This window comes from Drosophila grimshawi, unplaced genomic scaffold, assembly GCF_018153295.1.
Source record: "Drosophila grimshawi isolate 15287-2541.00 unplaced genomic scaffold, ASM1815329v1 contig_311, whole genome shotgun sequence".
Lineage (NCBI taxonomy): Eukaryota > Metazoa > Arthropoda > Insecta > Diptera > Drosophilidae > Drosophila > Drosophila grimshawi.
In genome coordinates this window covers 539,867-553,556 of record NW_025063098.1, presented here as the reverse complement: position 1 = coordinate 553,556, position 13,690 = coordinate 539,867, and the positions used below count along the sequence as shown (strand labels likewise).

The 13,690-nt window shown below is 35.9% G+C and overlaps 2 protein-coding genes across 22 annotated transcripts in view; both read left to right on the top strand.

The window, feature by feature from the left end:
* Nucleotides 1–5,282, top strand: part of LOC6563750 (casein kinase I) — a 39,412-nt gene extending 34,130 nt beyond the window's left edge. For 7 of the 21 annotated variants that reach the window (XM_032736798.2, XM_032736796.2, XM_032736795.2 and 4 more), the window contains 4 exons: nucleotides 215–295; nucleotides 1,714–1,812; nucleotides 4,497–4,603; nucleotides 4,799–5,122. In XM_032736798.2, coding sequence (XP_032592689.1) covers nucleotides 215–295; nucleotides 1,714–1,812; nucleotides 4,497–4,603; nucleotides 4,799–4,868 — 357 coding nt within the window. In that variant the 3' untranslated portion in view covers nucleotides 4,869–5,122. Of the gene's footprint in view, nucleotides 1–214; nucleotides 296–1,713; nucleotides 1,813–3,021; nucleotides 3,316–4,496; nucleotides 4,604–4,798 lie in introns of those variants that run through there. The other 14 variants (XM_043214821.1, XM_032736797.2, XM_001990726.3 and 11 more) reach the window with 10 other exon arrangements.
* Nucleotides 5,283–9,283: 4,001 nt separating this feature from the next.
* LOC6563751 (zinc transporter ZIP1) lies at nucleotides 9,284–11,860 on the top strand. The gene is made up of 2 exons (XM_001990727.3): nucleotides 9,284–10,936; nucleotides 11,519–11,860. The coding sequence occupies exons 1-2, from the start codon at nucleotides 9,661–9,663 to the stop codon at nucleotides 11,725–11,727; spliced, it is 1,485 nt and encodes a 494-aa protein (XP_001990763.1). The 5' UTR covers nucleotides 9,284–9,660; the 3' UTR covers nucleotides 11,728–11,860.
* The last annotated feature ends 1,830 nt before the right edge of the window (nucleotides 11,861–13,690 follow it).

Sequence of the window (13,690 nt, the reverse complement as noted above, 5' to 3'; positions counted from 1 at the left end):
CGTTTCATGTGTCTATATGTGTCTAAAAATATAAAAAAAAAATTTAATCGAATCGATTCGATTTACTCTCTACTGTGTGCATTAAATATAATCTTAATCAAAAACTAAATCGACTGCATCCATATATATATATATATTTATATACATATATATGGGATACATATATATATATATATATGTCTACATATATATCATTGACCAACCACGCCCACAGTCAACGCCCGTCGGATCTCTGCAAACTGGCCATGAAGTCATCATTTCACCAAATAAAGATCGTCATAATGTTACGGCTAAGGTAAAGTATTCTAATTTTTCACTCACTTTGCGAGAAACTTCTTTTTAGTTATTTTCTGTCTTAACTTTTGTTTAATATATTCCGGTTAAAAGGCAAACAGTTTTCACATTATCTACTATTTACTAAGCTTTCAATTTTGTTTCGTTTTTTATTTTTGTTAACATCTTTCAATATGTTTATATACTCGAATTCTCTCTTAAATCTTCTTCAACCCCTACAACCTACAACAAACTCTATTTTATTTGATATAAGTGCTCTTATTTTGGTTTCTGCTTTCGGTTTTCTCTTTTACTTAATCAACAAAAACAAAAAAAAAAAAAAAACACGTTTGTCTATTTTTTCACTCAATTGTTAAACGTGATTTGCTTTAGGACGTCTCATATTTTGATTTTGATGAAATTGATAATGATAATGAAGAATATATAATACTTCAGGTTAGAGATTGTAGTTTTGCAATACTATATATAACGTATGCTCTTGATTTTGATATTACTGATTAGCAAAACTAATATCCGTATACGTATAATTTCAGTGAGCTAGCAGGATTAATGTAATTGCTAAACATACTTTTAAAATGTAATGTGAAATTTAGATTTTTAGTTTGTTAGAATTTCCCTTCGAGTATCACATTTGTGCAGCATACAAGAATTGAAGTAATAAATGCAAATTTCTTGCTTACCTTAGATACCCATCAATCTGAATCTGTTTTATATGTGTGTCTAAATATATATACATATGTATGTATGTAGTATGCTAGTAGAGTTGCATTCCAGATGCAATCCTTTGTAACGTTCGTAATGCCTGTGTTTTTCCAAGTTTTCTTAGCAAACTAATCGAATTTGAGAATTTACTGCTTTTTACTTTTTCGGGCCTTAGACATGTTTTTGGTGAACGGTTCTAACTGATCTACACTTTTAGCTACTGTTGCACAAATACACAAATACATAATACATCCTCCCACACACACACACACAGACACACACACAGACACACACATAGAACACACAATTGATAGCGTTGGATTTTGATTTTGGCTTTAAGTGTTATACTACTATAATTAACTTTATTTCCGTTGTATTAACTTAAGTTGTTTTGGCCGCACACACACTCGATTTGAAACGCTTTAGTTTATACTACTTTTGTTGTTAGCCACCAAAATTAGCGTCTAGTCTCTCTGTCTCTATGCAAACACGATAAACGATATTTGACAAATTAATAATTGATCAATTTATGCATTGCTCGCTCCCAAACAAAAACCACAACAAAACAAAACCAAAAAAAAATACCAACCCCATAATACTATCCGACAAACTGCAACCGATCCGATCCGATCCGATCCGAACCAAACTCGACTCAAAACGATATCGATACCGATTCCGATTCTGATTCGATCTCCGACCCAATCAATCCGAACACAGACAAATGCCAAAGGAGGTGTGGCTGCGTGGCCGGACGTGCCCAAGCCGGGTGCGACCCTTGGCAATCTGACACCCGCCGATCGGCATGGTTCCGTGCAGGTAAGTGCAGAGTCCTAGACGAGTAGCCCGAGGCGGAAGCGGAAGGCCAACAATTTGATTTGTAACCAAACACATCTATTAGTAACTTTTCCGTTATCTGTTATCTATCTATATCTATATCTCTGTTTATCGCTCAGTTTTAATATTCAGTTTAGTTTTCTATTTCTGTAAATAAATTCATGATCAATTACTCAACTACTACTCTATACTCTACCATATGGATACTCAATATCTATGAGTATCTCAATTCCTAGGGTCCTAAGAAGTATACATATATAGCATTATTGCATAATTGCATATAATAAATGTTCGGATATTCTCTTTCGTTTGCCGCTCGTTGAATGTGCCTCCCAATTCTATTATAGTGTATATCGATCGTTACATATCCAACAACATATATATACCATACGCATACTACATACTCGCATTATTTACATACATACAATCGTACATAATTCTAAATGATAATGATAATGATGATTACAACAATTACAATATCTATATATATACATATATTATATTCATTGAATTACTCGCAGACTGTTATATTTTTGGCCTTTTCAATTCTAATGTTTTCACTTGATTTACTCTACATTAGCTCAACAAGGTACCTGAATTCAATATATATATATATCCAAAGTGTTTCTATTCTACCTAAGTACTATCTATCGTTCGGTTTGTTTGTTCTCTCGTTGCTCCGTTTCTTTTTTCTCCCTTTTGCAATTTGAAATATCCAGCTCCGATTTGTCAAATGCGGAATGTGTGGAGCTTGGATTATAGTTTTTAAAATGAATGCATGTCAAATAGACCCAAACTACGAGATAAATATTGAGATCGATTCAATTCTCTCTCTCTCTCTCTCTCTCTCTTTGTCTCACTTCGTCACACTCAAATAGAATTTTTGACGCACACTCTGCATGGCGTTAACCAACACTGATCCTGAATAAGCATGTCTTGCAATAGAAACCCACCCACTCTGCATGCATCACATACCCATACAAACCTCCCACACTCACACAATCAATCACACACACACACACACACACACACAATCAAATAGCCTGCACAGTTTTGGAGAATTCGGCAATATTTGGTCAGATCATTATCTCTTCGCATATATCCCATTCATAGGCATGTCCACTTTAAAGGCAGAGACACAACTGCTAAAGAAAACCAAATCAAAAACAAATACCCAAAAACTTATTACAGAGATTGCCCGAAGATTCAAGCTCGGACGATGATAGCCCATTTGATGCTTATTATGAGACAAGCGATGGCGATGATGGGCCCAAGAAATGAGGCATCCACTTATACCACTACTCACTATCAACTACTACTACTACTATTATTACTACTACTACTATTACTACTACTACTTCTACTAGTACTACATCCAGCTACATGACAAAGCCCGCACAATCAAATTGTCTACCCCAAACAATATGCTATATAAGGTTCTATTCACAAAATGTGTAACTAGTGTCAACAAAATGAGCTCTCGAGGTATTTCATGCAATTCCTGTGGCCTGTCCTCCAGTTTGCTATGTCCGTGTGTCTCTGTGTGTGTGTGTGTGTGTGTGTGTATGTCTGTGTGTGAGTGAGTGTGCTTGTGTCTCTTGTGTAATTGGGTATATACAGTTAGAATCAATGGTGGTTTAGTACAAACAAAAGCAGATAAATGCAAACTAGCTGGATATATTAAAGGCAATCTCTGTAGTACGTCCAAGTGTTGCAACAATCAGCACTACTCTGATAATGCCGAGCGGCGGAACTACCACTACTAATACAATTCATTTACAATTTGAATTCGTTAAACCAACTTGAAATACTTTCAAAAACTTTTATCAGACTTTTAGTTGTTCCTATTACTTAAAAAAATCATGCTATATTTATATAATTTTGTTTAATATAAATTGTACCAAAAATTATATGTTTCATTTCAATTTACATTTCGCTTAGATAGCAAAATAAATTTTTAAAATATTTAAAAAAAAAAATCACAAATTAAAAAATAAATTTTTTTTAAATAATGCAAAAGTTAATTTTAAAATAAAACTATTTTTATGTACATAAAAAAATCAACTTTAAAGACGAGTAAACAAAAAATAATAAAACAAAATGAAAAAAAAAAATTTAATTTCTAAAAAACATTTTAAAAATATGAAACCATGCCACGATAACTGTACCTATTTATGCATAGTGCCATTGGTATATATCAGAAGCTTGTACTGATTTTTCTTTTTAACCATCATTGCTAATTAGTGTAGGGTCGTTTGCAGGCCAATAGTAGACGCTTAATATGCCATATCGATATCGATGAGGTCATTTGGAATTTCCAGACACTTGAAAGTCTCAAAATTTGCTCACTTGTAGTGTTGTAGTGTTAGCCACATTTCACTTGGAATTACCACATGGTAGTCGCACAAAAGTAGCAATAACTCATCAATCTCTAGATGGGCCATTGTTTTTGTTCATTTTTTCCGTTAGTATTGTATTTGAACATTTTTTGACTAGCGCTATAAAAACAAAAAGGTTTTATGAAACGTCTTAATATGTATTATCACCAATTAATGAAAATGCAGACAATATGTATACTCTATGTTTAGTGTAAGTGCGTTAAGCGAATGGAAAAAAAACGTAACTAATGCAAATCAATTTCATGTTTTCATGTGTCGTTGTTACAGGTTGTGAGTTCGACAAATGGCGAACTGAATGCGGACGATCCCACGGCCGGACACTCCAACACACCCATCACACAGCAGCCCGAAGTAGAGCTTGTCGACGAAACAAAGTATGCTATCCAAAAAATAATAGATCGCTATCGATTCGATTGTCGATTGTCGATTGTCGATTTATCGATATCACACAATCGACTCGAATCGAAACGAAACGAAACAAAATTGTTTTGTTTTTGGTGTTTTTGCTTTGTCGTTTTAATGCGCATCTCTCTTTTTTTTTTTGGTGTCTCTCTTGTAACTGTTTCTAGTGGTTCCTTATATTCCAGATGTTGTTGTTTCTTTAAACGAAAGAAGAAGAAATCAACGCGCCAAAAATGACTAGAAGGTGTACAATGTAGTCCAGAACGCGAGGCAGTCACATTGCTGCGCGCCACTTCACATTCAAACTCACGGGATAGCGTATTGAATAATCCGAGTCAGGATTACATACAACAAGCAACGTCGCAGCACACGTTGCGTTATCCTCCATCCGCGTCGATGTTGACGCCAACACCAACTACAAATACACCGACACTTCCGTTGTAATTTATATATATAAATACAGAAACCGCAAACAGAAAACAGCAAACAGAAAACAGAAAATAGTTAAAACAAAAAAATCAACAAAAAATTATACAAAACAAATAAAAAAAAAAAAACAGAACCTAAACATTAAACACCACATAAACAAAAATAAAATAAAAAAAACAGTAAAAGAAAAATTGCAACAAAAAAATACAAAACATAAGAAAAAAACACAATTTTATTATTATTTTTATTATTTACCAATTTTGCGTTTATGTTTATTATATAAATTATTATAATTATTAATTATATTATTAATAAAAAAAAGAAAAGAAAAACAAAAACAAACAACAAAGGAAAACAAAAGAAAATGCAAATAATATACATACACAATTATTGCAAAATAATAATTACAAATCTGTCATATTAAATTTCATAACTCAAAGCCAAGGCAGCTCAGACTCGTGCTAAAAAGCTGAGAAATATCCAATTGATCTTAACTAAAAACAGAACGACACATTTACACACAACACACACAACACATAAACACTTAAATATACAGAAACAACAACAACAAAGCATTACATATACATACGTACATAAATATTTATAGACAAACAAATTGTACATTAAAATACGCGTATAACAAGTATTTCATTAAACAAAACAAAACAAAACAAAAAACAAATAACTATTGAACATATGAAAGAAATTATTTAATTGTATATTTATGTGTACGCATATTTCGTATATGACTCAAAAGAACTCTCAACCAACCCACACCAACACACACGCATATACACTAAACTCCCCCCCTCCCCCCATTTGTCTCTACCAGCCCCTCCGGCCCCTCCTGGAACCACACTCGTATCTCTCTTAGCGTAGGCAGCTTTTGTTTAGCTCTGTTTTTGGATGCACTTTTTTCTTTTTATATATATTGTATTGTATCGTATTGTATTGTATTGTATTGTATTGTATGTTTGTATATACGGGTTGAGTATATGCTATTGTACATAATTTTTATAACTATTCGCCGAAGGTGGAACTTAAAATGCGATTCATGTTTTTTGTAGTTGAACTCATTATTTTGTACAAGATTAGTGCATTTATTTGATTAGTGTGTGTGTGTTTTTTAGGTCAATTTTATTTACATACGTAATTTAACGAAATTTAGTAGAAGAAAAAAAAAACAAAACAAAAATGAAAATGAAAATGAAATGAAAATGAAAGATCGCATGCAGTGCAGCTGGAATTCCACACGTAAAGCCTTAAACAAAAATGTAGCACACTCTCCTTCTAGGGCACTATATAGACACTATATGTTTTCCAATAGCTAAACAAAACAAAATACAAATATATGAGAGAAAGAAAAAAGAAAGAAAACAAAAACCAGAAAGTAACTAAAAAGAAAAGCTAGAAACTACTCAAGATCAATCACTTTATAGTTAATGATAAAACTGAAGGGGACAAAAAGAAAAGAAATGGAATAATATATTTGATGAAGGGCAAATAAAAACAAAGTACTGAGCTATTTATTTTGATATTACGTGATACTAAACTTACATCATACTCTTACTACACTAAAAGCTGCCTGCAGCTACGCCTCCCGTACCCAAAACATGCATACAAATACAAGAACAACAACAACAACAACAACTGCAACAACAACAACAAACAACACACATCTATAAAGAAAATCACAAAATAATTGAAATATGAAAAGCTAAAGAAAAGAATTACTTTAAACCCATCTGAACGAATTTGTTTTCCTTGCCCCTCTCCCCCCTCCTCCACCAGCATATGCAGAAAGCGTAAAAACAAGAGCAACTCTATGATATATATTTTAAACAAATTTTTTATACTTATTAAATATACATACTATGACAAGCAAGAAGAAGAACGATAAAAATAGTGTTAACTTTACAACAACAACAACAAAAACAACAAGAACAACAAGCAAATTAAGAAAAGAAAAATATAAATTTAACTTTAAATGTGTTTTTGCGATTTTCTTCAAGCATGGGTAAAAATAAAAATCAAATTTCAAAACATTGAATAATACATCATAACAAAAATCATATAAAACTTACCAAATTTCTTGTATAGCTAAATGAAAATCATTTGTATTATATATGAAATCTAAAACGTAAAACACACACAAAAATTAAAACAAAACAAAAAATATAAAAAAAAAACAAAATTATGCTAAACAACAATAATAAGAAAGCGATATTTCTATAAACAGTCAAGTATAACAAATTATACATACAAAATAATGTACTTTAATGTTGATAAAAGAAACAAGAACATAACACAAGAAATTAAGCGGATGCATTGATAATACATATATATATATAAAGATATATATATATATATTTACCAAATTGATTACAGAAAAAAGGCATTCAGAACAGAACTTAACATATTATACAGAAATCGAGATCGAACAGCAGATGGATGGGAAGGAGTAAAGAGTAAGGATTAAGGAGTACGGAGTGCGGGGGATGTTGAATCGTGTTCGGTTGGCAAGCAGTGCACGCAAAGCCTTTCGCTAATTGCAGGTAAAGCAGTTAACTTTGTTAACTCTGGCAAGCAGTTTTAAACAAATTTAACATTTAAATTTATTGCATACGCGAGCGACAAAAACAAAACCAACAAAAAAAAAAAAGAAACAAAGAAAAACAAAACATGAAAATTATTTAAGTCATTTCCAGCTGAAATGCCTAAGCGCCATTTCAGTTGACAAGTGAAATACAAGTATGTAAAAGATAAATATTGTATAAAAATGATTTATTATTAATTATAAGTAACAAAACATAAATGATTTAAGCGAAAGAAAGAAAACCCCTAAGAAACAAACAGAAAAACAGAAAAAAACAAGCTAAAAATGAAAACAAAATAAAAGGAAATTATTAAAAAAAAAATGCATCTTGTTTAATTTACAGGCAAACCACAATTATCCAGTGTTGATACTAATATATTTGAATTTGATATCTGCAAAAATACTTGGATATATAACGAGTATTAGCTTTCAAGTCATAGTTATTTGTTATAAATTTGTAATTGACCTATATTAAATTAAATTAAATTAACTTTAATTTGAAGAGGAATTCATAAATTTCGAAACTTTTGCATGGTATCAAATCTAATGGGAGTTTGCAATAACTGAACGATCTCTTGATGTAAAATTTAATATATTTTCATGCCTAGCTCAGATTATATATTTGCACAATAAACTTGTAACGCTTATGTAAAGTAGTTGTGTGTAATCAAGAAAAACGGGTATTTAAATTCATATAACTTAATAAATGCGGACGGGAGAATAATTAAGCGAATAAATAAGCGAATGACTCAGAATATTTACATATGCATTTAACTTGTGAGCGTCACTGTTTGTTGTATAATTAAACCTTGCAATTTTGTGGAGTTTCCGGAAGCGTGATCATTTTGTAATTATTTGGAAGAGCTCCGTTAAAGTCGTATTTATAGCGATTGCTAATTATATTTGAAACTGCTTTTAACAAATGTTTGTTGCTAAATTTTAGCCAAGACAAGCACCGCGAGCTTTTTATATTCGTTTCATGCAAAAGCTTTTGGCAAATCGGTAAATTTGAGCGGCCGCTGCAGTCGCAATAAAATAAAGCAGTTTGATCCTAACTAGAGCTAACTAAAGGTCAAATCACCCCCCTCCCTCTCACTCACTCCCTCACTCTCTCTCTCTCTCTGTCTGTTGCGTTCATACTCCAGTGATGCGAAAAGTGAAGGTATGCAATGAAAAATGATTCGCCAATATTAATTCCATTGGCCTTTATGCATTGTACAATCTACTGTGTGTGTATGAGTGTGTGTGTGTGTATCTGTGTGTGCTTATTCGCTTTATGCTTAGCCCAAAACAAATTGTATTTGTTGAACGGCACAACAACAGGTGAACGTTCGAGTATGCAGAAGAGAGCAAGAAGCTTGAACGCTAAGAGCATTTCAGCTGTGTTTACGCTTACTTAATTTGCTGCTCACGTAGCGACAGAGCGACGGCGACGTCGCGACGGTGCGAGAGTTGGCTAGCGTATGTTGCAGTCCAACAGCCCAACAGCAGCAGCAGCAGCAGCAAAAGCAGCAGCAGCGAGCCTGAGCGAGAAAAGCAAACAACTGCAAGATAGACAATCGGCACTAAAAACCGCTGGCAGCAACAGCTTCAACCAGACTCGGTTTCAGCCAACGTCAATCAGTCTGTGCGATCGCCTCAAACCCTCAAGACATATGCGGCGCATTCAACTAAAAAAATATATACAAAGAGGAAAAAGTAATTGAACATTATAAAAAGTGTTAAATATAACTTCGTCAACCGAATCCCGTTTTGTGTTTGTGAAAGAAAAACTTTGCATCCGAAAACTTGAAAGTGAAAATACAACAAAATAAATCGTTGAAATTCAAAGCAGACAATTTGGAATCCCCCCCACCCCAAATGAAGTCGCACTTGTTGTTGCTCCAACAACAATAACATTTTGTTTTTGAATTTTGGGCGATTATAGGCCAAAGACAAAGAGTTGGAGTGAGAGAGAGAAAGAGAGAGAGAGAGAGAACGGAAAATTACTCCCAACGCGCAACAATGAATCAAACACAAGTCAACAATTTCTTGAAATGCTTCCTGCAAATTGATGAGCCCGTTAGCCACTTAGCGGCTCATCACGCTCGTCACGATCACGATCATGATCACGATCACGATCATGATCACGACCACGAGCACGATCACGATCACGATCACGATCATGGGGATGAGGACTCCGATGGTCTGCTGACGGCCAAGATTACCGCCATGCTGGTGCTCTGCTGTGCGAGTGCACTTTGTGGCTCCGTTCCGTTCCTGCTGAATCGCTTCTACCACTGGACAGAGAATCAGACGAATGCCCGTTCAGCGACAGTTGTGAAGTGTCTGCTGTACTTTGGCGGTGGTGTCCTGCTGTCCACCACTTTCCTGCACCTGCTGCCCGAGGTGCAGGAGGTCGTCGAGCAGCTGCAGGAGTGCGAGATCATTGGCCAGCTAACTTTCCCACTGGCCGAGCTGCTCATGTGCTGTGGCTTCTTTCTCATGTACTTCATTGAGGAGGCGATGCATTCGTATGTCCACCGGCATCATCAAGATGATGCTGGTGCCGCCTTTGAGCGTGGTCACAGCGTCCGGCATAGTCATCTCGTAAAGACAGGCCAATCGGCAACGGGTGCGGAACTTGCCGCAGCTGGTGGCAACAACACTGCGACAACGCTCTCCGTGCAGGATCTCATGCAAAACGATCTGGAGCAGCAGAAGTATGGAGCAGTGCATCATCATCAACACAATCACGGCCACAATCACAGTCACAATCACAGCCACAATCATAGCCACAATCACAGTCATGGCCACAGTCATCTGCCCATTGGAGACGGCGAAAGCGATTCGGGAGATATGCTCACCTCCTCGCTGCGAGGACTCTTCATTGTGCTGGCCTTGTCGCTGCATGAACTCTTCGAAGGCATGGCCATTGGCTTGGAGCGTTCGGCTAGCTCGGTGTGGTTCATGTTTGGCGCTGTCTCTGCCCACAAACTGGTTCTAGCCTTTTGTGTTGGCGTCGAGCTAATTGTGGCCCGCACCCGTCTCAGTCTGGCCGTGCTCTATGTGCTCACATTTGCCGTTGTCAGCCCCCTCGGCATTGGTCTGGGCATACTGATTAGCCACGGCCAGAGTGGTGGCGGACCCAATCTGGTGTCGGCCATACTGCAGGGCTTCGCCTGCGGCACACTCCTCTACGTGGTCTTCTTCGAAATATTATCGAAGAATCGCTCCGGACTGCGCGCTTATCTGGCGCTCTTCGTTGGATTTCTGATTATGTTCGGATTGCAACAGATAGGTGAGTAAACTTCCAAGAATGTGTGTGTGTGTGTGTGTGTGTTGATCTGCTCTAGCTGACTGGCTTTAGGAAGAGATTAAGTCAACTCTGTGACTCTTGAACCGGAATCGTTTCTACAGAAGCGGGAACAGGTTCTTTGCCACAGCATTTGCTTTTAAAATGGTTCGACGTAGTTGTTTTTCTTTTATTTATTATCTTTTTTTGTTGTTTTTTTTTTTGTATATACCTGTGTTTTTTTTTATCATATTTTTTTTGCGGTTTTAGCCTTGTAACAGGCCTTGTTGCTCTGCGGTTGGGAGATACTGGTGCTTTTGCTGTGTGTGCTTGTGTACACTGCAAACAGGTTGAGAAAAACCCCAGTAGTTTAATCATCGTTGCAGCAACTTGGGGATGCCCAAGTCCGAGCACTGTAAAGAACCGCCCGTTAATCTCGCATGACTGTCAATCAAGCGAGCAAAGACTTATATTGCAAATGCAAATTTATGACACCTTTCAATTATCATTTAATTTGCTGCGTAGTTGCCAACATTTTTTAATAGCTCAATTAAAAATGATTTCTTGTTTTGTGTTGTACCTTTGCAGGCGCCAGTGGTGGTCATGGACACAGTCACGGTAGCTGTTCCGGTGCTGGAGATCATGATCACGATCACGATCACGATCACGAACATCACACGGAGACTGAGTCCGGCATCAGCGAAGCAGACCAGTTGGCGGAGGCCCACAAATATGAGGAGAAGTTGAAGGTGTTGCGCCAAGTAACCCAAAAGCTGCTCGAATCGCACCGCAAATAGAATTAAGCCAACCATCTGGACGTGTCCTTGGGTGCACGCTGATATGAATACATTACTAACTGCTAAGCAGAGATTATATTATATATCTATTATATTTATTTAGCCTGTAAGCAATAAAGTTTAAAATCAAAGCAATTATAAGAAATACACAAATTAAAAAACCAAATTTTTAACAATGCTTTTTATTGTTGTTTATAATCTGACAGAATCGGCCGAACAAAAGCAGATATCTTTTGATATTGGCGCAGATTAAATTGTCTTGTCGACAAATATATGACACGATATTCTGATATTCAGCAGTACTCAATTTCAATCAAGTGTAAATTCATGCAAAATATATCATTTATAATATATAATATAAAGAAGGTTCTGATGGGATCGTTATTTGATATTGTAGTTTGATGATAATACGATTTTGCATCTACCGATCTCAAACTGAAAGCTAACAGATTGATTTAATATTCCTTAAGCAAAGGTAAATTCATAAAGTTGCAACAAGATATTGCTTTTTAGCAGATATGCAGACAGAAGTACAGATTTCGATTGTTATGCAATACTTGAAATGAACTTTTCAATTACTTTGATCTTTTTCAGGAACACAGTTCTAGATCAAATTAGAATACTGTATGCAAGTGGAGCAAGTGCTTAACTCTTCGTGTTTGTTTGAAAAGTAGAAAGAAACTGAATTTGATAATTTACTATTACCAAATGAAGAAACACTCGGCGTACAAGCCATAAAGATAGGGGGATTTTCATTTTAAAATGTTACATTATTCGGTATCAGAAAATGGTATTGATTAGGTGTTGTCGGTTTCGACACGACAGACACAAATACGTTGCACTTTAGCTTTAAAATTATGTATACGTATTACAGAGGATTTGTTGACAGTTGTGACAAGTATATGGGAAGTTGTTACTAACTGAAATTTTATTTTGAGCCAGTTTAACTTAAGTATCCACGTGTGCTAAGAGATTACAAAGTCAACACACAGATAACACATAATATTTACCAATTGAGCAAATAACTACATTTATTTACAATATTATATCATAATATTGACAGTTCCTGTGTTCTATTAGCCGCACTGTTAAGGTGTGTAAATCTATAATCTTAATGAGCCATGTAAATCTGTCAAATATATGATAAATGACTGGCGCCAGAATATCTAAGATGAGATATTTCATAACATCTTCTAGTCTCTTCTCTTACACTTCCCAAAAAATTTGTATATAGCAATTATTCTCCGATAACATCTGCACATCTTATCGTCGCATTATACGTAAATGTAAAGAATTTATTCTATTAATATAATAAAAACCGATTTGCAGTTAATTGTTGTGGGGGAAGTTTTATTTCGGCTCTAAGATTGAGTTCAGTCTTTTATGAGTCTCAACTGCTGGCCAGTATAGTCTTTGTACGTGCCTCGAGAGTTCAATCCGCCGGTCATAAAGAGGCCCCGGCCCAGGTGAGGCAAATCTGAAATTGTGAAATTTCAGCACGATATCTCGATTGAAGTGCGCGAATCGTAAAGTGGCCCCGTACTAACAATAAACGCTCGTTGCTATTCCAAGATCGAGCAACGGCTGACTCAAGGAGAAAGGGGGACGGACGGAGGGGCGGAGTGACAAGTACAAGTGTGGTGGAGCAAAGGCCTCGGATACGCACCCAAGATACTGTTGCTGGAGGTATAAATACATATATATGTGTTTGTCAGTCGTCTAGCAAACAATAAATAAATTTCAAGCTGATAACTCTGCTGGTTGCGCAAAATTTTAACACGATATCTCCCCATGTACGCTCCGAGCGGATGTCTCTCTCTCTCTCTCTCTCTCTCTGTTGGCACACTCATCAACACTCTCTCTCTCTCCCTCTCTCTCTCGGTTTGAGCTCTCCATCTCTCTCCCGGGTGGCGACTTTGTTTTGATCATGATAAGATGGGGCCGTAGCTGCAGCGAAAATTAG